We start from the raw sequence: 14,465 nt of genomic DNA, 5'->3' as shown, positions 1-14,465 counted from the left end.
CCTTTCTCCCCTCCCCTGCTCTGTAGCCAGAGGAGGATTTTATCAAAGTTTGAAATTAATTGGGCAAGACACTGGATATATGAGAACTTTGAAAAAGAAACTATTTGCTTTTGGGAAAAGTCTTCTAGCTTTTTTGGAACTGCATATCTTTTAAAAAGGCTTGGTCTGTTAACTCTCCATTATAGCTGATGATTTCTGAATACCAATTAGTGTCTTTTTAAGTTTTAAAAAAGTTGGTTGATTACATAAACTTTCTAAGTAAGCTACACCACTTTAAATCATTCATTGTGGAAGCGCAGGATACAGACCATGAATGTGGAATCTGAACTCAAAATTGTGTATATTTTAACTTGCAGCACTTTGAATTGGTTTAAGCTTTAACTTGTTTTCTATGGTCTGAGAATAGTCACTGGAAACAGATGATAAAGCACTGGCTCACACCAGAAACTCCTGAGTTAGTTCTGCTTTCAATACTCATTTTATGTGTGGAACTGATCAAATAACTTAAAACATGTCCCAGTGTGCTCACATAAATCATGGGGTTTCTTCCCAACGCTTCGGTTGGGAGAACAGCTAAGGAACACATCAACAGACCTGCGGAGAGATAAAGACCATATTGATAATCCCATTTAAATTGTTTTTCAGGTGAATACCTTAAAAAGCGTTAACACTCATGAAGGATACATAGTAAGAGAAATGATTTTACAGTACTTCCTGCATTTCTCATATTCACCGTGGTGTGAGATATCTCCAGCTCCGTCCAGCAACACCACACCACAAACAAAGTGTTTCAAGTCTGTGAGATTGAACTGTTTTTCAGCCTGAATAATAGACAGGGCTTTTTATCTTCTGTCTTTCTGTCTCGGGGCTCGTTACCTGTTTCTTTCTGGAAGAAAGCTGACTCTAGTCCTCCTGCCCGCAGCTAACCACAGTGCCAAGCAGTGCCGCACGCCCTGTGCCCTGCGGACGATGTGCGGGGAGTGCACAAGCGGCAGCTCCGAGTGCATGTGGTGCAGCAACATGAAGCAGTGCGTGGACTCCAACGCTTACGTGGCCTCTTTCCCCTACGGGCAGTGCATGGAATGGTACACCATGAGCAGTTGTCCGCGTGAGTAATTGCTCCTGCGTCTTGACGGGTGGGCTGGAGTCTTGTATTTGCTGACATTTGCTAGCAAAAGTCATCAAACTCTGCACATCGGTCATACTGTGCAGGGGATTTTCAAAAATAAGAAGTGCCTGACCCCAGGAGCTTAGTGTGTGCAGCTCCATCCTGTGGTATACTCTGCATCATGTAAAGCATTAAACAGAATTAGGTCCTGGTTACGGGAGCTATCAATTAAACTAAATGGCAGATAGTCAAGGCTTTCAAGTGAGATGATGAAATCTCCACTTTTTTTCAGAGAAGTACTTGTTTCATTACTTGAATTCCTACCCTTCAAATTAATTGTTACATAATTTCATGTGATTAACTTCTTTTTGTATCTCTTCTGTATCTCTTTTATTCACATGTGGAGCCATGTAATTTAATATTAGATTATCTTTATCAAATCCAAATTAGGGTTTACACAAGTGTTTTATTCTGAAGTGTTGTCTCCATATAGCCCACAGTAGGTTTTAAATAAGTGATATTTTTTTTTTCCCCCCTCCCTTTTAGGTAGAGTGAGCAAACTGCGAAAGATTTATGGTGCTTTGGAATATTGCTTTTTGTTTTCAAACTGGGGTGAAATAGTCTAGAAATTTTAAAAGTGGTCAAACAGTTTTAGAAATTATTTCTATTTGTGTTGAATTAGGAGCTGAGTGTGGGCAGGAGAGTCAGGAAAGCCAGGGCTCTCAGGGTAGCAGAGGGAGAGGAGTGCGTATGTTCCCCAGGAGGGAAGTTGGGCAGTTTGAGTTGCTGCAGTGGCTCCAGGAACTTTTGGAAGCTGAGGAGAGTAAGCCTGAGTAGCTCAAAGTGTTGCAAAATAAGAGATGGAGAAAATTAGTTTCAGACACCAGTCAAACGTGAGAGTGTGAACTTCCCGTATTGCCAGAAGTCAAAAGTTGGAGGAAGCATCAGGCAGGAGATGAGTAGGCTGAAGTAACGGAAAACAGTGCTCTTCTACTTTTTTTTTTTTTTTTGTAAAGGCAAATATTGTCAGTTTAAACTTCAAGATAGAAAGTCTGCTCATCTTGGAACACCAAGAATCTACAAAATATTTTTTAAGATGGTATAGGGAAAGGAATAGAAAAACTTTTCTATATATAATGAGTTTGTCACCCCTGAAATACAATCCCATTTGAGAAAGGAATGGTTAAAGAGTGGTGATGGTTTTTCCCTGATTTAGTTGATTGCAGGGCCCAGAGGACGTGCATGTGGCACTCTGAGCATTCTAAGAAGACAAATTCTATTCTGTATTTGTATTCTATGCTTTTTGACTCGGATAAATACTTGAAATAGTAGCATGTGATATTAAAACGTGTGGTAAGAAGAGACTCAAAGCAAGTAAAGAAACTGGTTTTTAGCCTTTGCTTCCGGATGGCTCATTTTATCATCTGATCCGTTGTAAATCAATTGGAGATCTCCTGTAGTTGGGAACATTTACCTCTGGTTTTAGTGGGTGGTGTTTAATGGTTAGAAAAATTAAATTCCGTTGTTTCATAACTCACTCGCTGGTTAATGCAACCTTTGTTAATAGTTACCTTAAGTTCTAGAATAAATATGCTGATAGGAATGAATATATATGTGTGTTACTGTGAATATCAGAATATATATTTACAAATTTGGCGAGATAAATACTTAAGGTTACAAAAGACTTACAAGGGTTTCTGCGTTTGTTGTCGCCTGTGTTCTGGGACAGTGATTTATTCCACAATTTGATGTTTGGTTTTTTTACAGCTGAAAACTGTTCAGGCTACTGCACGTGTGCTCACTGTTTGGAGCAGCCCGGCTGCGGCTGGTGCACCGATCCGAGCAACACCGGCAAGGGGAAGTGCATCGAAGGCTCCTATAGAGGTCCGGTCAAGATGCCAACCGCGTCCGCAACAGGGAAACACAGCTTGGAGCCTGTCCTTAACGTCAGCATGTGTCCTGTGGAGAACAACTATAATTGGTCCTTTATTCAGTGTCCAGGTAAATGAGCAACGTTTAGTTGTTCAAACATTTCAGCAGTAGCAACGGTTAAATGCAAGGGGAGAGACTTTTTAAGACTGCGGTGATGTCTGTGTTCCCTCCTGTTAACGGAGGGAGGAAAAGAGCTTGGAAGACAAACAAGACATAAGACATTTTGAAATGGAAGGAGTTGTGCAGGTATCTGCAGGTGAGCTGCAGAGGTTTCCTACATGAAGACTTACCCATGCATTACTCTAGTGAAATTTTTCTTTTCTCTACAAACCTTTACCGAGTTTCTAACTTTTGTTTGTTTATTCATTTTACGGTTGTTTGAAAGAAAGGTAATTCTTTCTTTGAAGATTGATTTAACTGTTAGTAATGCTTAGGGTGATTCTGAAATAATGTTTTTGACACCAAACATACAGAATAAAGTTACTTGGACTGCTGCTAAACCCTTTCTTCCCCATTCCTCCCTGTAAATCCATCCCACCAGCTGCTTCCAGTCCTGTCTGTCCGATAAGCATGTAATGTTTTGGAGTTCAGTTTTCCATGTGTTGCTTTAAATGTCAGGTTTTCAATACACACTTCTCTTTGAGTTCATGTATTGCTAGCAAGACTGCAAGAACCTCTCTGCAAGGTGCATAAAATGGTTCTATTCAGCCCCGCAGAACAGAGACTTCTGGGGCTCTATGTGAAGCGCTGTATTTGAGCACAAATACTCATCCTTTTCTGTTTTCTTCAGCCTGCCAGTGTAATGGGCACAGTAAGTGTGTAAATGAAAGCATCTGTGAGAAGTGTGAAAATCTGACAACTGGCAAACACTGTGAAACTTGTATCTCAGGCTACTACGGTGATCCTACTAATGGAGGAACATGTCAGCGTAAGTGATACCTTAAATCTTCCTGCACTGAAGTCTTTGATGTGTTTTACTCTTTACTCATTCCTCTGCTGTCTTCACTGAAACTATATCCTGATAATACATTTTTTTTCTTCTCTGCAAGCAAGGCACAATCTTTGTTTCTTCAAATCAAAGATACGGAAACTGCTTGATGAAATTCTTTGACTTCCATTGCACAAGATAAAGATGATTTTTTACCCTCCTTTGTAAACTTTAAATGACCACAGTGAAAAATGTGTGCATTTTAGTATTTGACAACCCTGATTTGAAAAGAAACAGTGTTAATCCCAATGTCCTGAACAAATTTCAGCTTATTTAAATTCCACCTTCTATTACATTTGGTTAATGTGTTGTGCGTTTATTGTTATAATTGTCTGCTTCATAAAAGGCTTGCCATATTTCACTGAGGATTTGGCTGGATTTCAGTTGAGGATTAGGTAATCCCAGTTAAAATTGCATTTTAAGTTTATAAAGTGCTTTGGGTCTCTTTGGCACAAAGAACTTTTTCGGTTGTGCAAGATCCAGTTAACAAACTGGGAAAAAAATCTTTCTTGAAGGACCAGTGCAGGTAATGCTGAGAAATGAACATGTAAGATTTGGAATTTTGCCCTTGAACCTTGCAACATTATTCTGAATTACTGCGAATTTTGTAGTGTAGCATGGGGAGACCAGTTGTAAACCAGAATCCAGCTGTGATAGGTAATATGCAGGTGTAAGGGAGGGTGCTTCTTGCTCCAAAGTGCTTTGATGGAATATATTTAGGTGGAGTGATATCATTAGATACAGTGATGGAAAAGGTAGAACAGAAATAACATTGTTTGGTGTCATAGTAGTATCAGTACTTCCATGAAATGAGTGTGGGTGGTTTGTAGGCAACCCAGAAGAAACAAGTGAAGGTGATTAATGAGGGGACATTGAAGAGTTGCTTTGAGTTGCTCCTTCCAAGTATGGAGACAATCCAGTAGAAAATACTTGGAAATTCATTTAGTATGTTTACTGGAAGTAGCATCAACCTTTTGGATGAAGATGAGAGTCAGTAGCTGGAGCATGAATGTCCTGTTTCCTAAAGCAAGAGCAAGTAGGTGATGTTTGAGGCTATGAAGAAGAATCTCCCAGCAGACAGATTCAAGGAAGAGGGTGAAAAGACCAGACAGGGACAAGGCTGCCTTACTTAGGGAAAAAGGCGTTGCGGTAGCTGGGATATGAAATTACAACAGACAGCACAACGGCACGGGTACAAAAGAAAAGGTGTATCTCTGACACTTTATTTCAGAACATTATCTGTGAGATTAAATACTGCTGATATACTTGAGCTCATTTCGTGTGAAGATAATTTGAAGTGCAGGAATGAATAAATTGAGACTGAGGTGGCCTGAGAAAATACATAATTCTACTCCGAGCATTCAGGTTTAATCATTGGATCACAACGTGCCTTTTGATATTTGTTGCTTTTCTATGCGTGTGGAAATTGAGAGTAAGTTACTTTGGACTCTTTTGCATGAGGATTGTCCAAAAATAGTTTGTTGTTGAGATAATGAATGATAGACTAAAGTCATCCAGATGCCTGAAAAAGAAATTAGAAAATGCGTTGAGAGACTGTGGAACAGCATTCATTCGTTATCTGATGAAACTAGTAGCTCATGTCAAAAGTGCTTTGCTCTCAAGTGCTTTGGGCCCAGGTTTTTAATTTGCTGTGATTTAACACTATTTACTGTGAAGGTGAAAGAACGAGGGAAGCAGGAAGCTGAGCAGAAAGACCGAGCTGGACTGGAAGAGGGAAAGCAAGAGGAAATCATCTGATCTGATGCAGCCAGAGTGACTGCTGGCCATTAGTAATTTTTGCTCGATGAGAAGGGTTGCAGAGGTGAATTCTTCAGATGAGGATTGGCTGATGGGCAACAGAGCTGACTCCTGCTTTTTCCCTCCTCTGAGCCATGGTCCCTCCTTCCTTTCCCATTAACGATGTGCTGATTCCGCTCTTTTTGTGCATTTATGTGCAAAGCTGTATGCTGCTCTCTTTTTAGAGCCTGCGGTCACATCCATGCTGGAGATGGTTGTTGGTACAACTCCATCCTGATGCACAAGCATCCGAGCGTTTACACACTTAGTGCCTAATATGAGTCCTCGTACTTCCATGTGCAGATTTGCAGGGTTAGCTCAGTGGCCCCAGCAGCATGGAGACCATAAATATTCTCTCCTGGTTGCGGCTGGGATAGAGTTAATTCTCTTTCTAGTAGCTGGTGTGGCACTGTGTTTTGGGTAATATCCTCAAAATGGCGAATACTCAGTGCTGGAAAAAGTGTTAGTGTTTGGTATTTTGCATTCTGCTGAGCCATGAGGAGCTTGATGGACACTATTGGGATGGCAGTAGCCTTTCAAACAGGAAAGGTTATGGGGTGGTAGCGATGGGGTTCAAAAGCCAGGGAGGAATAAAAAGAGTGGATGGAGTAAGATGCTTTTTCCTGCTACTCTGTGCCACCAGGGCAGGTGAACGTTGCTGTATCGCTTGTGTTGAAAAATTTTTAACAAACTGCAGTTATTTCTTGGAAAGAATTGTTTGCGTATCATCATAGGCATTGGTGTTTGCGGAGCTGGGCAGATAATAACTGGGTAGGTAAATCACTCCTCAGCGGTTGCTTTTAGGAAGTGTCCAACGTAGAGAAGTGTTTATCAGGAAGGGCAGGAAATGCAGCACATCGAATGTAAAAATAGCTGCAAGGTGCTTTCTCTGCATTCAGGATTTTTTGAATTTTCTGATTAAAGTTTCACATGAAAATATGCTAGGGGTAGATAAGAAAGCTATTTGCAAGAGAACAGAAGGTGCTATTATGGCTGAAATCAGATTGCTGCTGTGGAGTGCTTCTGAACGCCTCCGCGGAGCGTTTGCTGGTGGCCCACGATGAGCTGCTGGTGCTGTGGTCCTGCCTGCTTCCCCCTCCCAGGGCTGCACGGGGGCCTTGGAGGATGGCTAAAGCACTTGGCATGGAAAAATAGTGTTGGGCAGGTGGGTGATGCAGTTGCCGTTGGGAAGCTGGACCATCACGAATGTAGAAAGTGGAGCGGAGATCCCCGTGACCATCTCTGAATGAGTCTGTGACCCATGGTATGTGAAGAAGGTGTGTCCTGGTTCGGCTGGGTTAGAGTTAAATTTCTTCCTAGTGCTGTGTTTTGGATTTAGTATGAGAAGAATGTTGATAACACACTCATGTTTTTAGTTGTTGCTAAGCAGTCGATAGTCAAGGACTTCAGCTTCCCATGCTCTGCCGTCGATAGTCAAGGACTTTTCAGCTTCCCATGCTCTGCCAGGTGCACAAGAGGCTGGGAGGGAGCATAGCCAGGACAGCTGACCCAACTGGCCAGCAGGGTGTTCCATACCATATGACGTCATGCTCAGTATATAAATAAGAGGCGTGGTCCAGAAAGTAGCGATCGCTGTTTAGGCGTTGCTCGGCAGGTGGTGAGCAATTGCATTGTGCGTCACTCATTTTGTGTATTCTATCATTATTGTTATTATTATTATCATTTTCCCTTCCTTTTCTGTGCTATTAAACTGTCTTTATCTCAATCCACGAATCTTACTTTTTTTTTCCGATTCTCTCCCCCATCCCACTGCGGGAGGGCAGGGGGTGAGCGAGCCGGCTGTGTGGTGTTTGGCTGCCTGCCGGGTTAAGCCACAACAAGGTGGGAGGAACTTGCTGCGAGGTCGTTCATCATCAGACTGTTACCATGCTTCTCAGTCAAAAAGCCATTTCCAATAATTTTGGCTTTCTGCTCTAGCATCAGACTCTGGAGGGAAACTTTAAACTCCAGCAAGGGTGTCTACTACATTTTGTCAATAGCTTGTTTCCGAACTTCGCAGTTGTCTGAAAAGCCATGAGAAAATTCCTCTTCTTTGTGCATGTTCCAGTCCTTTAATGAATGATCTCTAGTTACGGGGCTCATAGGAAAATGGATAAATAAGTAAAAAAGGTTCTGTTGTTTTAAATAAAGATGTTTGAGTGTTCAGTCTTCTTGATACGCATGTGGCTAAAGAGCAGGGTGAGGAAGCAGTAATGTTAGTGCTCAAGATACTGTGATCTGCATCTAAACAACATGAAATTTGAAATTTCTCCTAATTTTTATGTATGTTAGTGTTGAATATTGATCGAATTTCACTTTGCTTACCCTTTGCAAAGCATAAGGAAGGCAGTACAAGGCATTCTCAATAGTATTAAGAATTTTTTTTTAAAGTGCCACTAATGAGAAGTGTGTTTGCTTCACAGAATACAATTATTTTGTCAAATCTTCATTCAGTCTACTTGTTCCCACAATAAACCTTTATGCTTCTTCATATTTTGTTCCGTGTTGCTGCTAGGAAACCACTCATCCACATCTGAGAAGCACAATTAAGCCTCCCTGATACAATATAGCTTCCATTACATGCCAATATAAAGAAGACATCAAAAGGATTCATGAAATAAGGTCCAAAGTTGGCAAGGATATTCAGGATGGGGACTTCATGTCTAAGAATCTGCTGGTACATTGAGTGGCACGTCTTCTTAATGAGAAGGCATATGTCGTCTTAACGAGAAGGCACCGGCCTTTAAAGCATACTATTTCCAGCAAGCTCAGGGACCGCAAATGAGGGAGCTTCTCTTTGTGTACTTTTTCCCTTCTTACATTGTACACTCTCCCATGCATAGCTCCAGATGAATGCACTTTCCAGTTCATTGGTAGAACAACCTCTAAAAGGCACCTACCTTCCGGGAAAAGTTATTATATCCATTCTTCTAGTTATAGTGAACATTATATCAAAGACAACTGCTTGTGTTGCTTTTGTTGTTGTTTGTTGGTTTGGCTTGGGGTTTTTTTTGCAGGTACCTCCTCTGCTTCTTTATGAATGAAAGTCTCAAAGTGTGTCAACGTTAGCATTTTAATTCGAGACAGGAGCATTCTTTTGAAGCAAATCTCCTGTGCGTCCCTACTGTCATACCTTGACATGCAACTCAAGCAGGCCACGAGCTGGTCTGTTCTGGGCATGCCACAAACCTGATGTAGTCTGGAGAAGAGGAGGCTGAGGGGAGATCTCATCATGCTCTACAGCTACCTGAAAGGAGGTTGTAGCGAGGTGGGGGTCGGTCTCTTCTCCCAAGTAACAAGCGATAGGACGAGAGGAAATGGCCTCAAGTTGCGCCAAGGGAGGTTTAGACTGGACATTAGGAAAAACTTCTTTACTGAAAGAGTGGTCAGGCCTTGGAACAGGCTGCCCAGGGAAGTGGTGGAGGCGCCATCCCTGGAAGTATTTAAAAGACGTGTAGATGAGGTGCTTAGGGACATGGTGTAGTGGGCATGGTGGTGTTGGGTTAACGGTTGGACTTGATGATCTTAGAGGTCTTTTCCAACATTAATGATTCTATGATTCTATGATTCTAGTCTAGGGGCGTGCTGATTTGCTTCACCCATGACTCAGTGGCATTCAGCTTGTGAGACCAGCCTAAAGCTATTCTAAAATATATTGGGGCACGCACCCCAAACCACTTACAGCATGGACATCGTATTCTTAGCACCAGACGTTTTACACTGCAGATACACTGACATTGTTGATAATGACGTTATTTTCTCAAAGGCCTATTTATTTCTGGAAAAAGCCCTAAAGGCACCACGAGCTTTGCTTTATTTGCAAAAATAGTCTTCTCTCAAGAGTTGTGAGTTTGACTGAAGTGCGTTGGCAAGCCCAAAACTATTCCAACTATTGTCTTTTTCTTACCAGTTATGACATCCCTAGTGCTATCTAACAACAAGAGAAGAAGTTAAATAAATTTTTGAGGCTAAAAAGCACAGTCTGATCATGATTTCATACAAAACATCAGTCCTGGAGCCCGCACTCACTCCGTTTTGACGCATGTTCTATTTTTGGCTGCCTTCTGTATCACAAAGAAACCAGAGTACCAAATGGGTTTTCATATGCACTTTAATTGTTGATGTATCTCAGTTTGGCAACTAAAGGACTTAATTGCTGTCGAATCTGTTTCTCTTGCTTCATTCAACATTGCTTCTTTTTCCTCCTTTGCTCAACAGCCTGCAAGTGCAATGGCCACGCGTCTGTCTGCAACACAAATACAGGGAAATGTTTCTGCACCACCAAGGGAATAAAAGGAGACGAGTGTCAACTGTGAGTTCGTTTCACTTTGTTATCTGAAATCAAAAGGCCGCGCACATACCGGCATGGAACCCCTACATTTTTTAATTACTGTATTTATGATGTTTTGCTGACAGTTGACTAACTACATTGATGGTGCAGCCAGCCGTGCTTCCCCTAGGGGGGATAACATGAACAAAATGATTTCCTGAAGATTTCCATTTTAAGAACATTTCAACTGGGAATGTCATGCAGAAGGGATGGGGTGGAAAAATAATGCTCCCACCTCCCAAACTATACATACCACTTTGCTTTATCCCTCAATAGTTTCTTTTTAATTGGTAGATTTTTACAGTCTGTGCACTCTGATGCTCTTCTGGGGGAGTGTAAATATATCTGAAATAAGACTTTGACATTCAAGCATTTTAATGGAGCAGTTTCAGAGCAACAAATTTGCTGGAGGTTTCTCTGTAACATAACAGAAAAGCTTTTAGTGTAATGTTAGTGGAAATAATTTCATTCCAAATAATTTCATTGTCAGGTTTATTTTTAAAGTGTTGTTCACATGAGTAAACGTTTAAACGTTTATCCTGGAACAGCTGTAAATGTAAATGGAAACTTTAGTTTTTGACTATAGTAATCCAGTTCCATGCATTGTGAAAAGCTAATAAATACATTCCAAGTGGATGCAAAGGTTAATATCCAGAATTTTATATTTCATTTTTACTGCATACTAGTTTGACTTTCAGGGATCGTGGAGTTTCTTCAGCAGCCCAGTATAACTCAGACATACATCTTTTATTTTTAATTGTGTACTGTTATGGGCACAGGTGGTGTTTTCTGATTTTTAGTGGCTGCGGATAAATAGAACTAAAAAAAAATCCCTTTATTAAAAAATATGTATTCCTTTTAGGTGTGAAGTTGAAAATAGATATCAGGGAAATCCACTTAAAGGAACGTGTTACTGTAAGTACTCTTGGGATTTTGTTTGGAGAGTTTTAGTGGCCTCAGCATCCTTTTAAAATACAGGGGATTAAGGGAAGGACTGAAATATAGTTTTAAAAAACTTCAGTTTTCACAAAAGTATTGTTTAATGAGAAAGAAAATACTCTTCTCGATAAGGTCTGTGTGATGATTGGATCTTTCAGAACAAACTTTTGAATGTTTTTCATGTGACTTTGAAATGAAATCTGGTCTTCTGGATAATATTCTAAAGTATATACTTAATAAGTCAAATCCAAAGGATGTCTTTAGAATTTTTGTAAATGCAAAATACTATTTTTTAAAAATTCTGTTCCATGCTAGAATGGGCAGGGTTTCAAAATTACCACGTTTCCTCTGAAATGAACAGTTGGATTCCCGTGCAATTCGAGAAGATACTTTGCCAAGATTCAGATTACTTAATGGAAACTCTCCAGCTTCTATTTGCAAATATTAGCAATCAGCACACTGGCAGGCTTGGATAGATGTAATCTTAAATTACATAAAAATGCAAGTCTCAAATAGTTCTTGTGCAACACAGAAGTTATCAATGTGCTGTATTTAGCAAATTTGTATTCTGCTTGCATAGCCAAACAAGGACACGGGCAGCTTCTCATGACAGTCTCTTTGCAAGGATGACCTAATTCGTTGCTGCCAATGGCAGGGGTGGTAAAGTGGGCAAAAAGGGGAAAAAGACAGAACTTTACAACTCTTACAGGAACAACCTCATGCTATACAGATTCAGTCTCACTCTGTTTTCTTCCTTGAAAATTTCTGTCTTAGTGCTTCATTGGGGTTGTGGGTAGATGTCAGAAGGTTGTCTAGCTCGTGTCTATCCAACAAGGGGTCTCCAGGAGGCAATAAGAGAAAAATAACACCTGGTGTATAGCTTTTTTTTATTATTGCTTGGAATATCTCTGCATGGGTTTGGGAATATCTACAAGTCATAATACTGCGTTTTAATAAAAGGGTACTGAGACTGGTGGATGTATCTCCAAAACTGGCTGTGCACTGTCTATTAACAGAGAGGTGATAGCCCAGCCCTAGGTAGACATGAGCATGGGAGTGCATACAGGTAGGCCAAAAGCTGGTCCTGGCTTGCCTGGGCATGATGTGACCCAGAGTAGGATGGCAGCTGGGTCCATTAACAAGTAGCTGCTCCGTAAAAATCCTCCCTGTACAGTCCACTGATGTACAGAAACGTGTCACGCATGGAACTTAGTCCCCTCCCAAGTGGGGATTATACAGTCTATTTTATTTTGCTGGTATTCCCTTGGCACGTGGAGGTATTGCAGTATGGAAAAAGTAAAAGTCTTGGCATGTTTTTTACAGTGTTGTAGGTATGAACAGTCATTTAGATTAAGGCTGGAGGCTGTTGTGTGGGAAATGTAAGCAGAATCTTTTTCTCCTCTAGACGCAACTTAAAAAAAGTTTTTTGTCCCTTTTGTGTGGGATCGTACGTAGGTTGGAGTCATTTGTAACAGCGTGGTGACTCCTAGTTGTGCTCTCAGTGCAAGAAACACTTTAGCGACATCATGCCTTGCTTTGCAGAAGTTTGTTTTGTTCCAAGACATGGGATAACTTTCTCCATGCATTCCTTACAGATACTCTTCTCATTGACTATCAGTTCACCTTCAGTCTTTCTCAAGAGGATGATCGCTATTACACAGCAATCAACTTTGTAGCAACACCCGAAGAGGTAAATTTTCTACTTTCCCTTTCAACTTCATCCTTTGAGTATATGTTTTTCGTCTCTTGGCCATGGAGGCAATGAATTGTTACAGTTCTGTGAGTCTCCAGATGTTGTCTCTTAACATGGCATTTATGTCCAGCTCCACAAAGCAACCAGAACTTTTTGAGCTTGGCTTGGCCATGCAGTTTCAAATCTTCATGGTAAAATTTCATAAGGAATCACAGTTGATTCTTTACAGTTGTTTGAACAACTGCTGAGCAGCTCTAGTTTTGCTTGTTGTTCACCCAATACGTGTGTCTCTAGTCTTCCTGTTTTATTCTACGCACGTGATTGTTTTGTTCTTTATTATGCTTTCCTTGGGGAGGAGAATACTGCTTTCAAAACATGTAAATAGTTTTTTTGCTTGATGTATTTGCTTCATGTACATAACAAACTCTAAGATTTTTTTTTTTTTTTTTCAGTGAAGTTTTGCTAGGAAACAGTACAGTAAAATCGTTATCCTAAAAATGGGTTTTCTTTTCTTTTTCCCCCAAGCAAAACAGAGACCTGGACATGTTTATCAATGCGTCTAAAAACTTCAACCTCAACATTACTTGGTCCACAAGTTTTGCAGGTAAAATGGTCATGATCTAAGTTTCTTGGTAGCTTGTTTCAGTTGCCAGTTTTCAACAAATGCAAATTTAATTGGGAAACTTTTTTTTTCAAACCTATGAACTTGTTCTGTAATGGTTTTAAATGTTAGGCCTGGGGGGCAGAAGTAAAATACCAAAAAGAACTATGTTTTTCTATTTTAATAGTGTATTTTGGAAACATCGAAGGTGCAAATTTGATTTTTAGTAACACAGTATTTTGGCATACAGTGATTTTGATAATGCAATGCAGCTTAAAATAATAATGTTCAGATGAATAGTTAGTTTTGTAACATTAAAATTCAGGATCCTTCGCCCTTTTTGTTTGCCACTTAAAATGTGCATTGAAACATCTTTTGTTGCTACTTTTTAACATTTGAAAATAGCTGGCACGCAGGCTGGGGAGGAAATTCCAGTTGTTTCAAGAACCAATATAAAAGAATACAAGGACAGTTTCTCCAACGAGAAATTTGATTTCCGCAACAATCCAAACATCACTTTCTTCGTTTACGTCAGCAATTTCACCTGGCCGATAAAAATACAGGTAGGAGCTGTTAAAGTGTGTATAATTATTTAAAAGTAGGTTTTTGTTTCTCTCAAGTGATGTGGCAGTTCGGCGTGCTTTGTGTTGTCCAAGCTGAACCACCTTTCAATACAATCCTGCAGCAGAGAAAGGGTTTGATGTTCCTGATTAAGAGCAAAAAGGTGCGTCGTCTTCTGATGTTGCCTCAGCCCAGTGGATCTAAAAATGCGCTGTGAAATAAAGTGGGATGCTTGCTTGTTAACAGGGCTATGTTCTAACGAGCTCTCTGACTTTAAATGTGTAGATATTGATGTTGAAGAAAACAAAGACTCACATAGCCAAAAACCAAGCCCAGAATGAGAAAAGAGAGGAAATGTTCTTAATGTCTCTTTTGAACGTCTTGTTCTCAAAAGGCACAGCTCGAGGGCTACCCCCCTTTCTCCTTGTGCTGCACAAGGCTGGTGGTACCTGCAGAATAAGACGAAACTCATTCTATCCCTTAATTCAGTGCAGTCAGTTAACACACACGCTGCCT

The 14,465-nt window shown here is 40.5% G+C and overlaps 1 protein-coding gene across 1 annotated transcript in view; it reads left to right on the top strand.

Moving 5' to 3' along the window:
* ATRN (attractin) overlaps window positions 1-14,465 on the top strand; it is a 117,634-nt gene that overhangs the window by 39,789 nt on the left and 63,380 nt on the right. The window contains exons 18-25 of the mRNA XM_009573463.1: window positions 923-1,108; window positions 2,876-3,109; window positions 3,831-3,968; window positions 10,044-10,137; window positions 11,018-11,070; window positions 12,690-12,784; window positions 13,313-13,391; window positions 13,794-13,951. Of these exons, the coding sequence (XP_009571758.1) occupies window positions 923-1,108; window positions 2,876-3,109; window positions 3,831-3,968; window positions 10,044-10,137; window positions 11,018-11,070; window positions 12,690-12,784; window positions 13,313-13,391; window positions 13,794-13,951 (1,037 nt within the window). The remainder of the gene's footprint in view (window positions 1-922; window positions 1,109-2,875; window positions 3,110-3,830; window positions 3,969-10,043; window positions 10,138-11,017; window positions 11,071-12,689; window positions 12,785-13,312; window positions 13,392-13,793; window positions 13,952-14,465) is intronic.

Source organism: Fulmarus glacialis, unplaced genomic scaffold, assembly GCF_000690835.1.
Source record: "Fulmarus glacialis isolate BGI_N327 unplaced genomic scaffold, ASM69083v1 scaffold3050, whole genome shotgun sequence".
Lineage (NCBI taxonomy): Eukaryota > Metazoa > Chordata > Aves > Procellariiformes > Procellariidae > Fulmarus > Fulmarus glacialis.
This window is presented reverse-complemented; position numbering and strand designations above follow the sequence as displayed.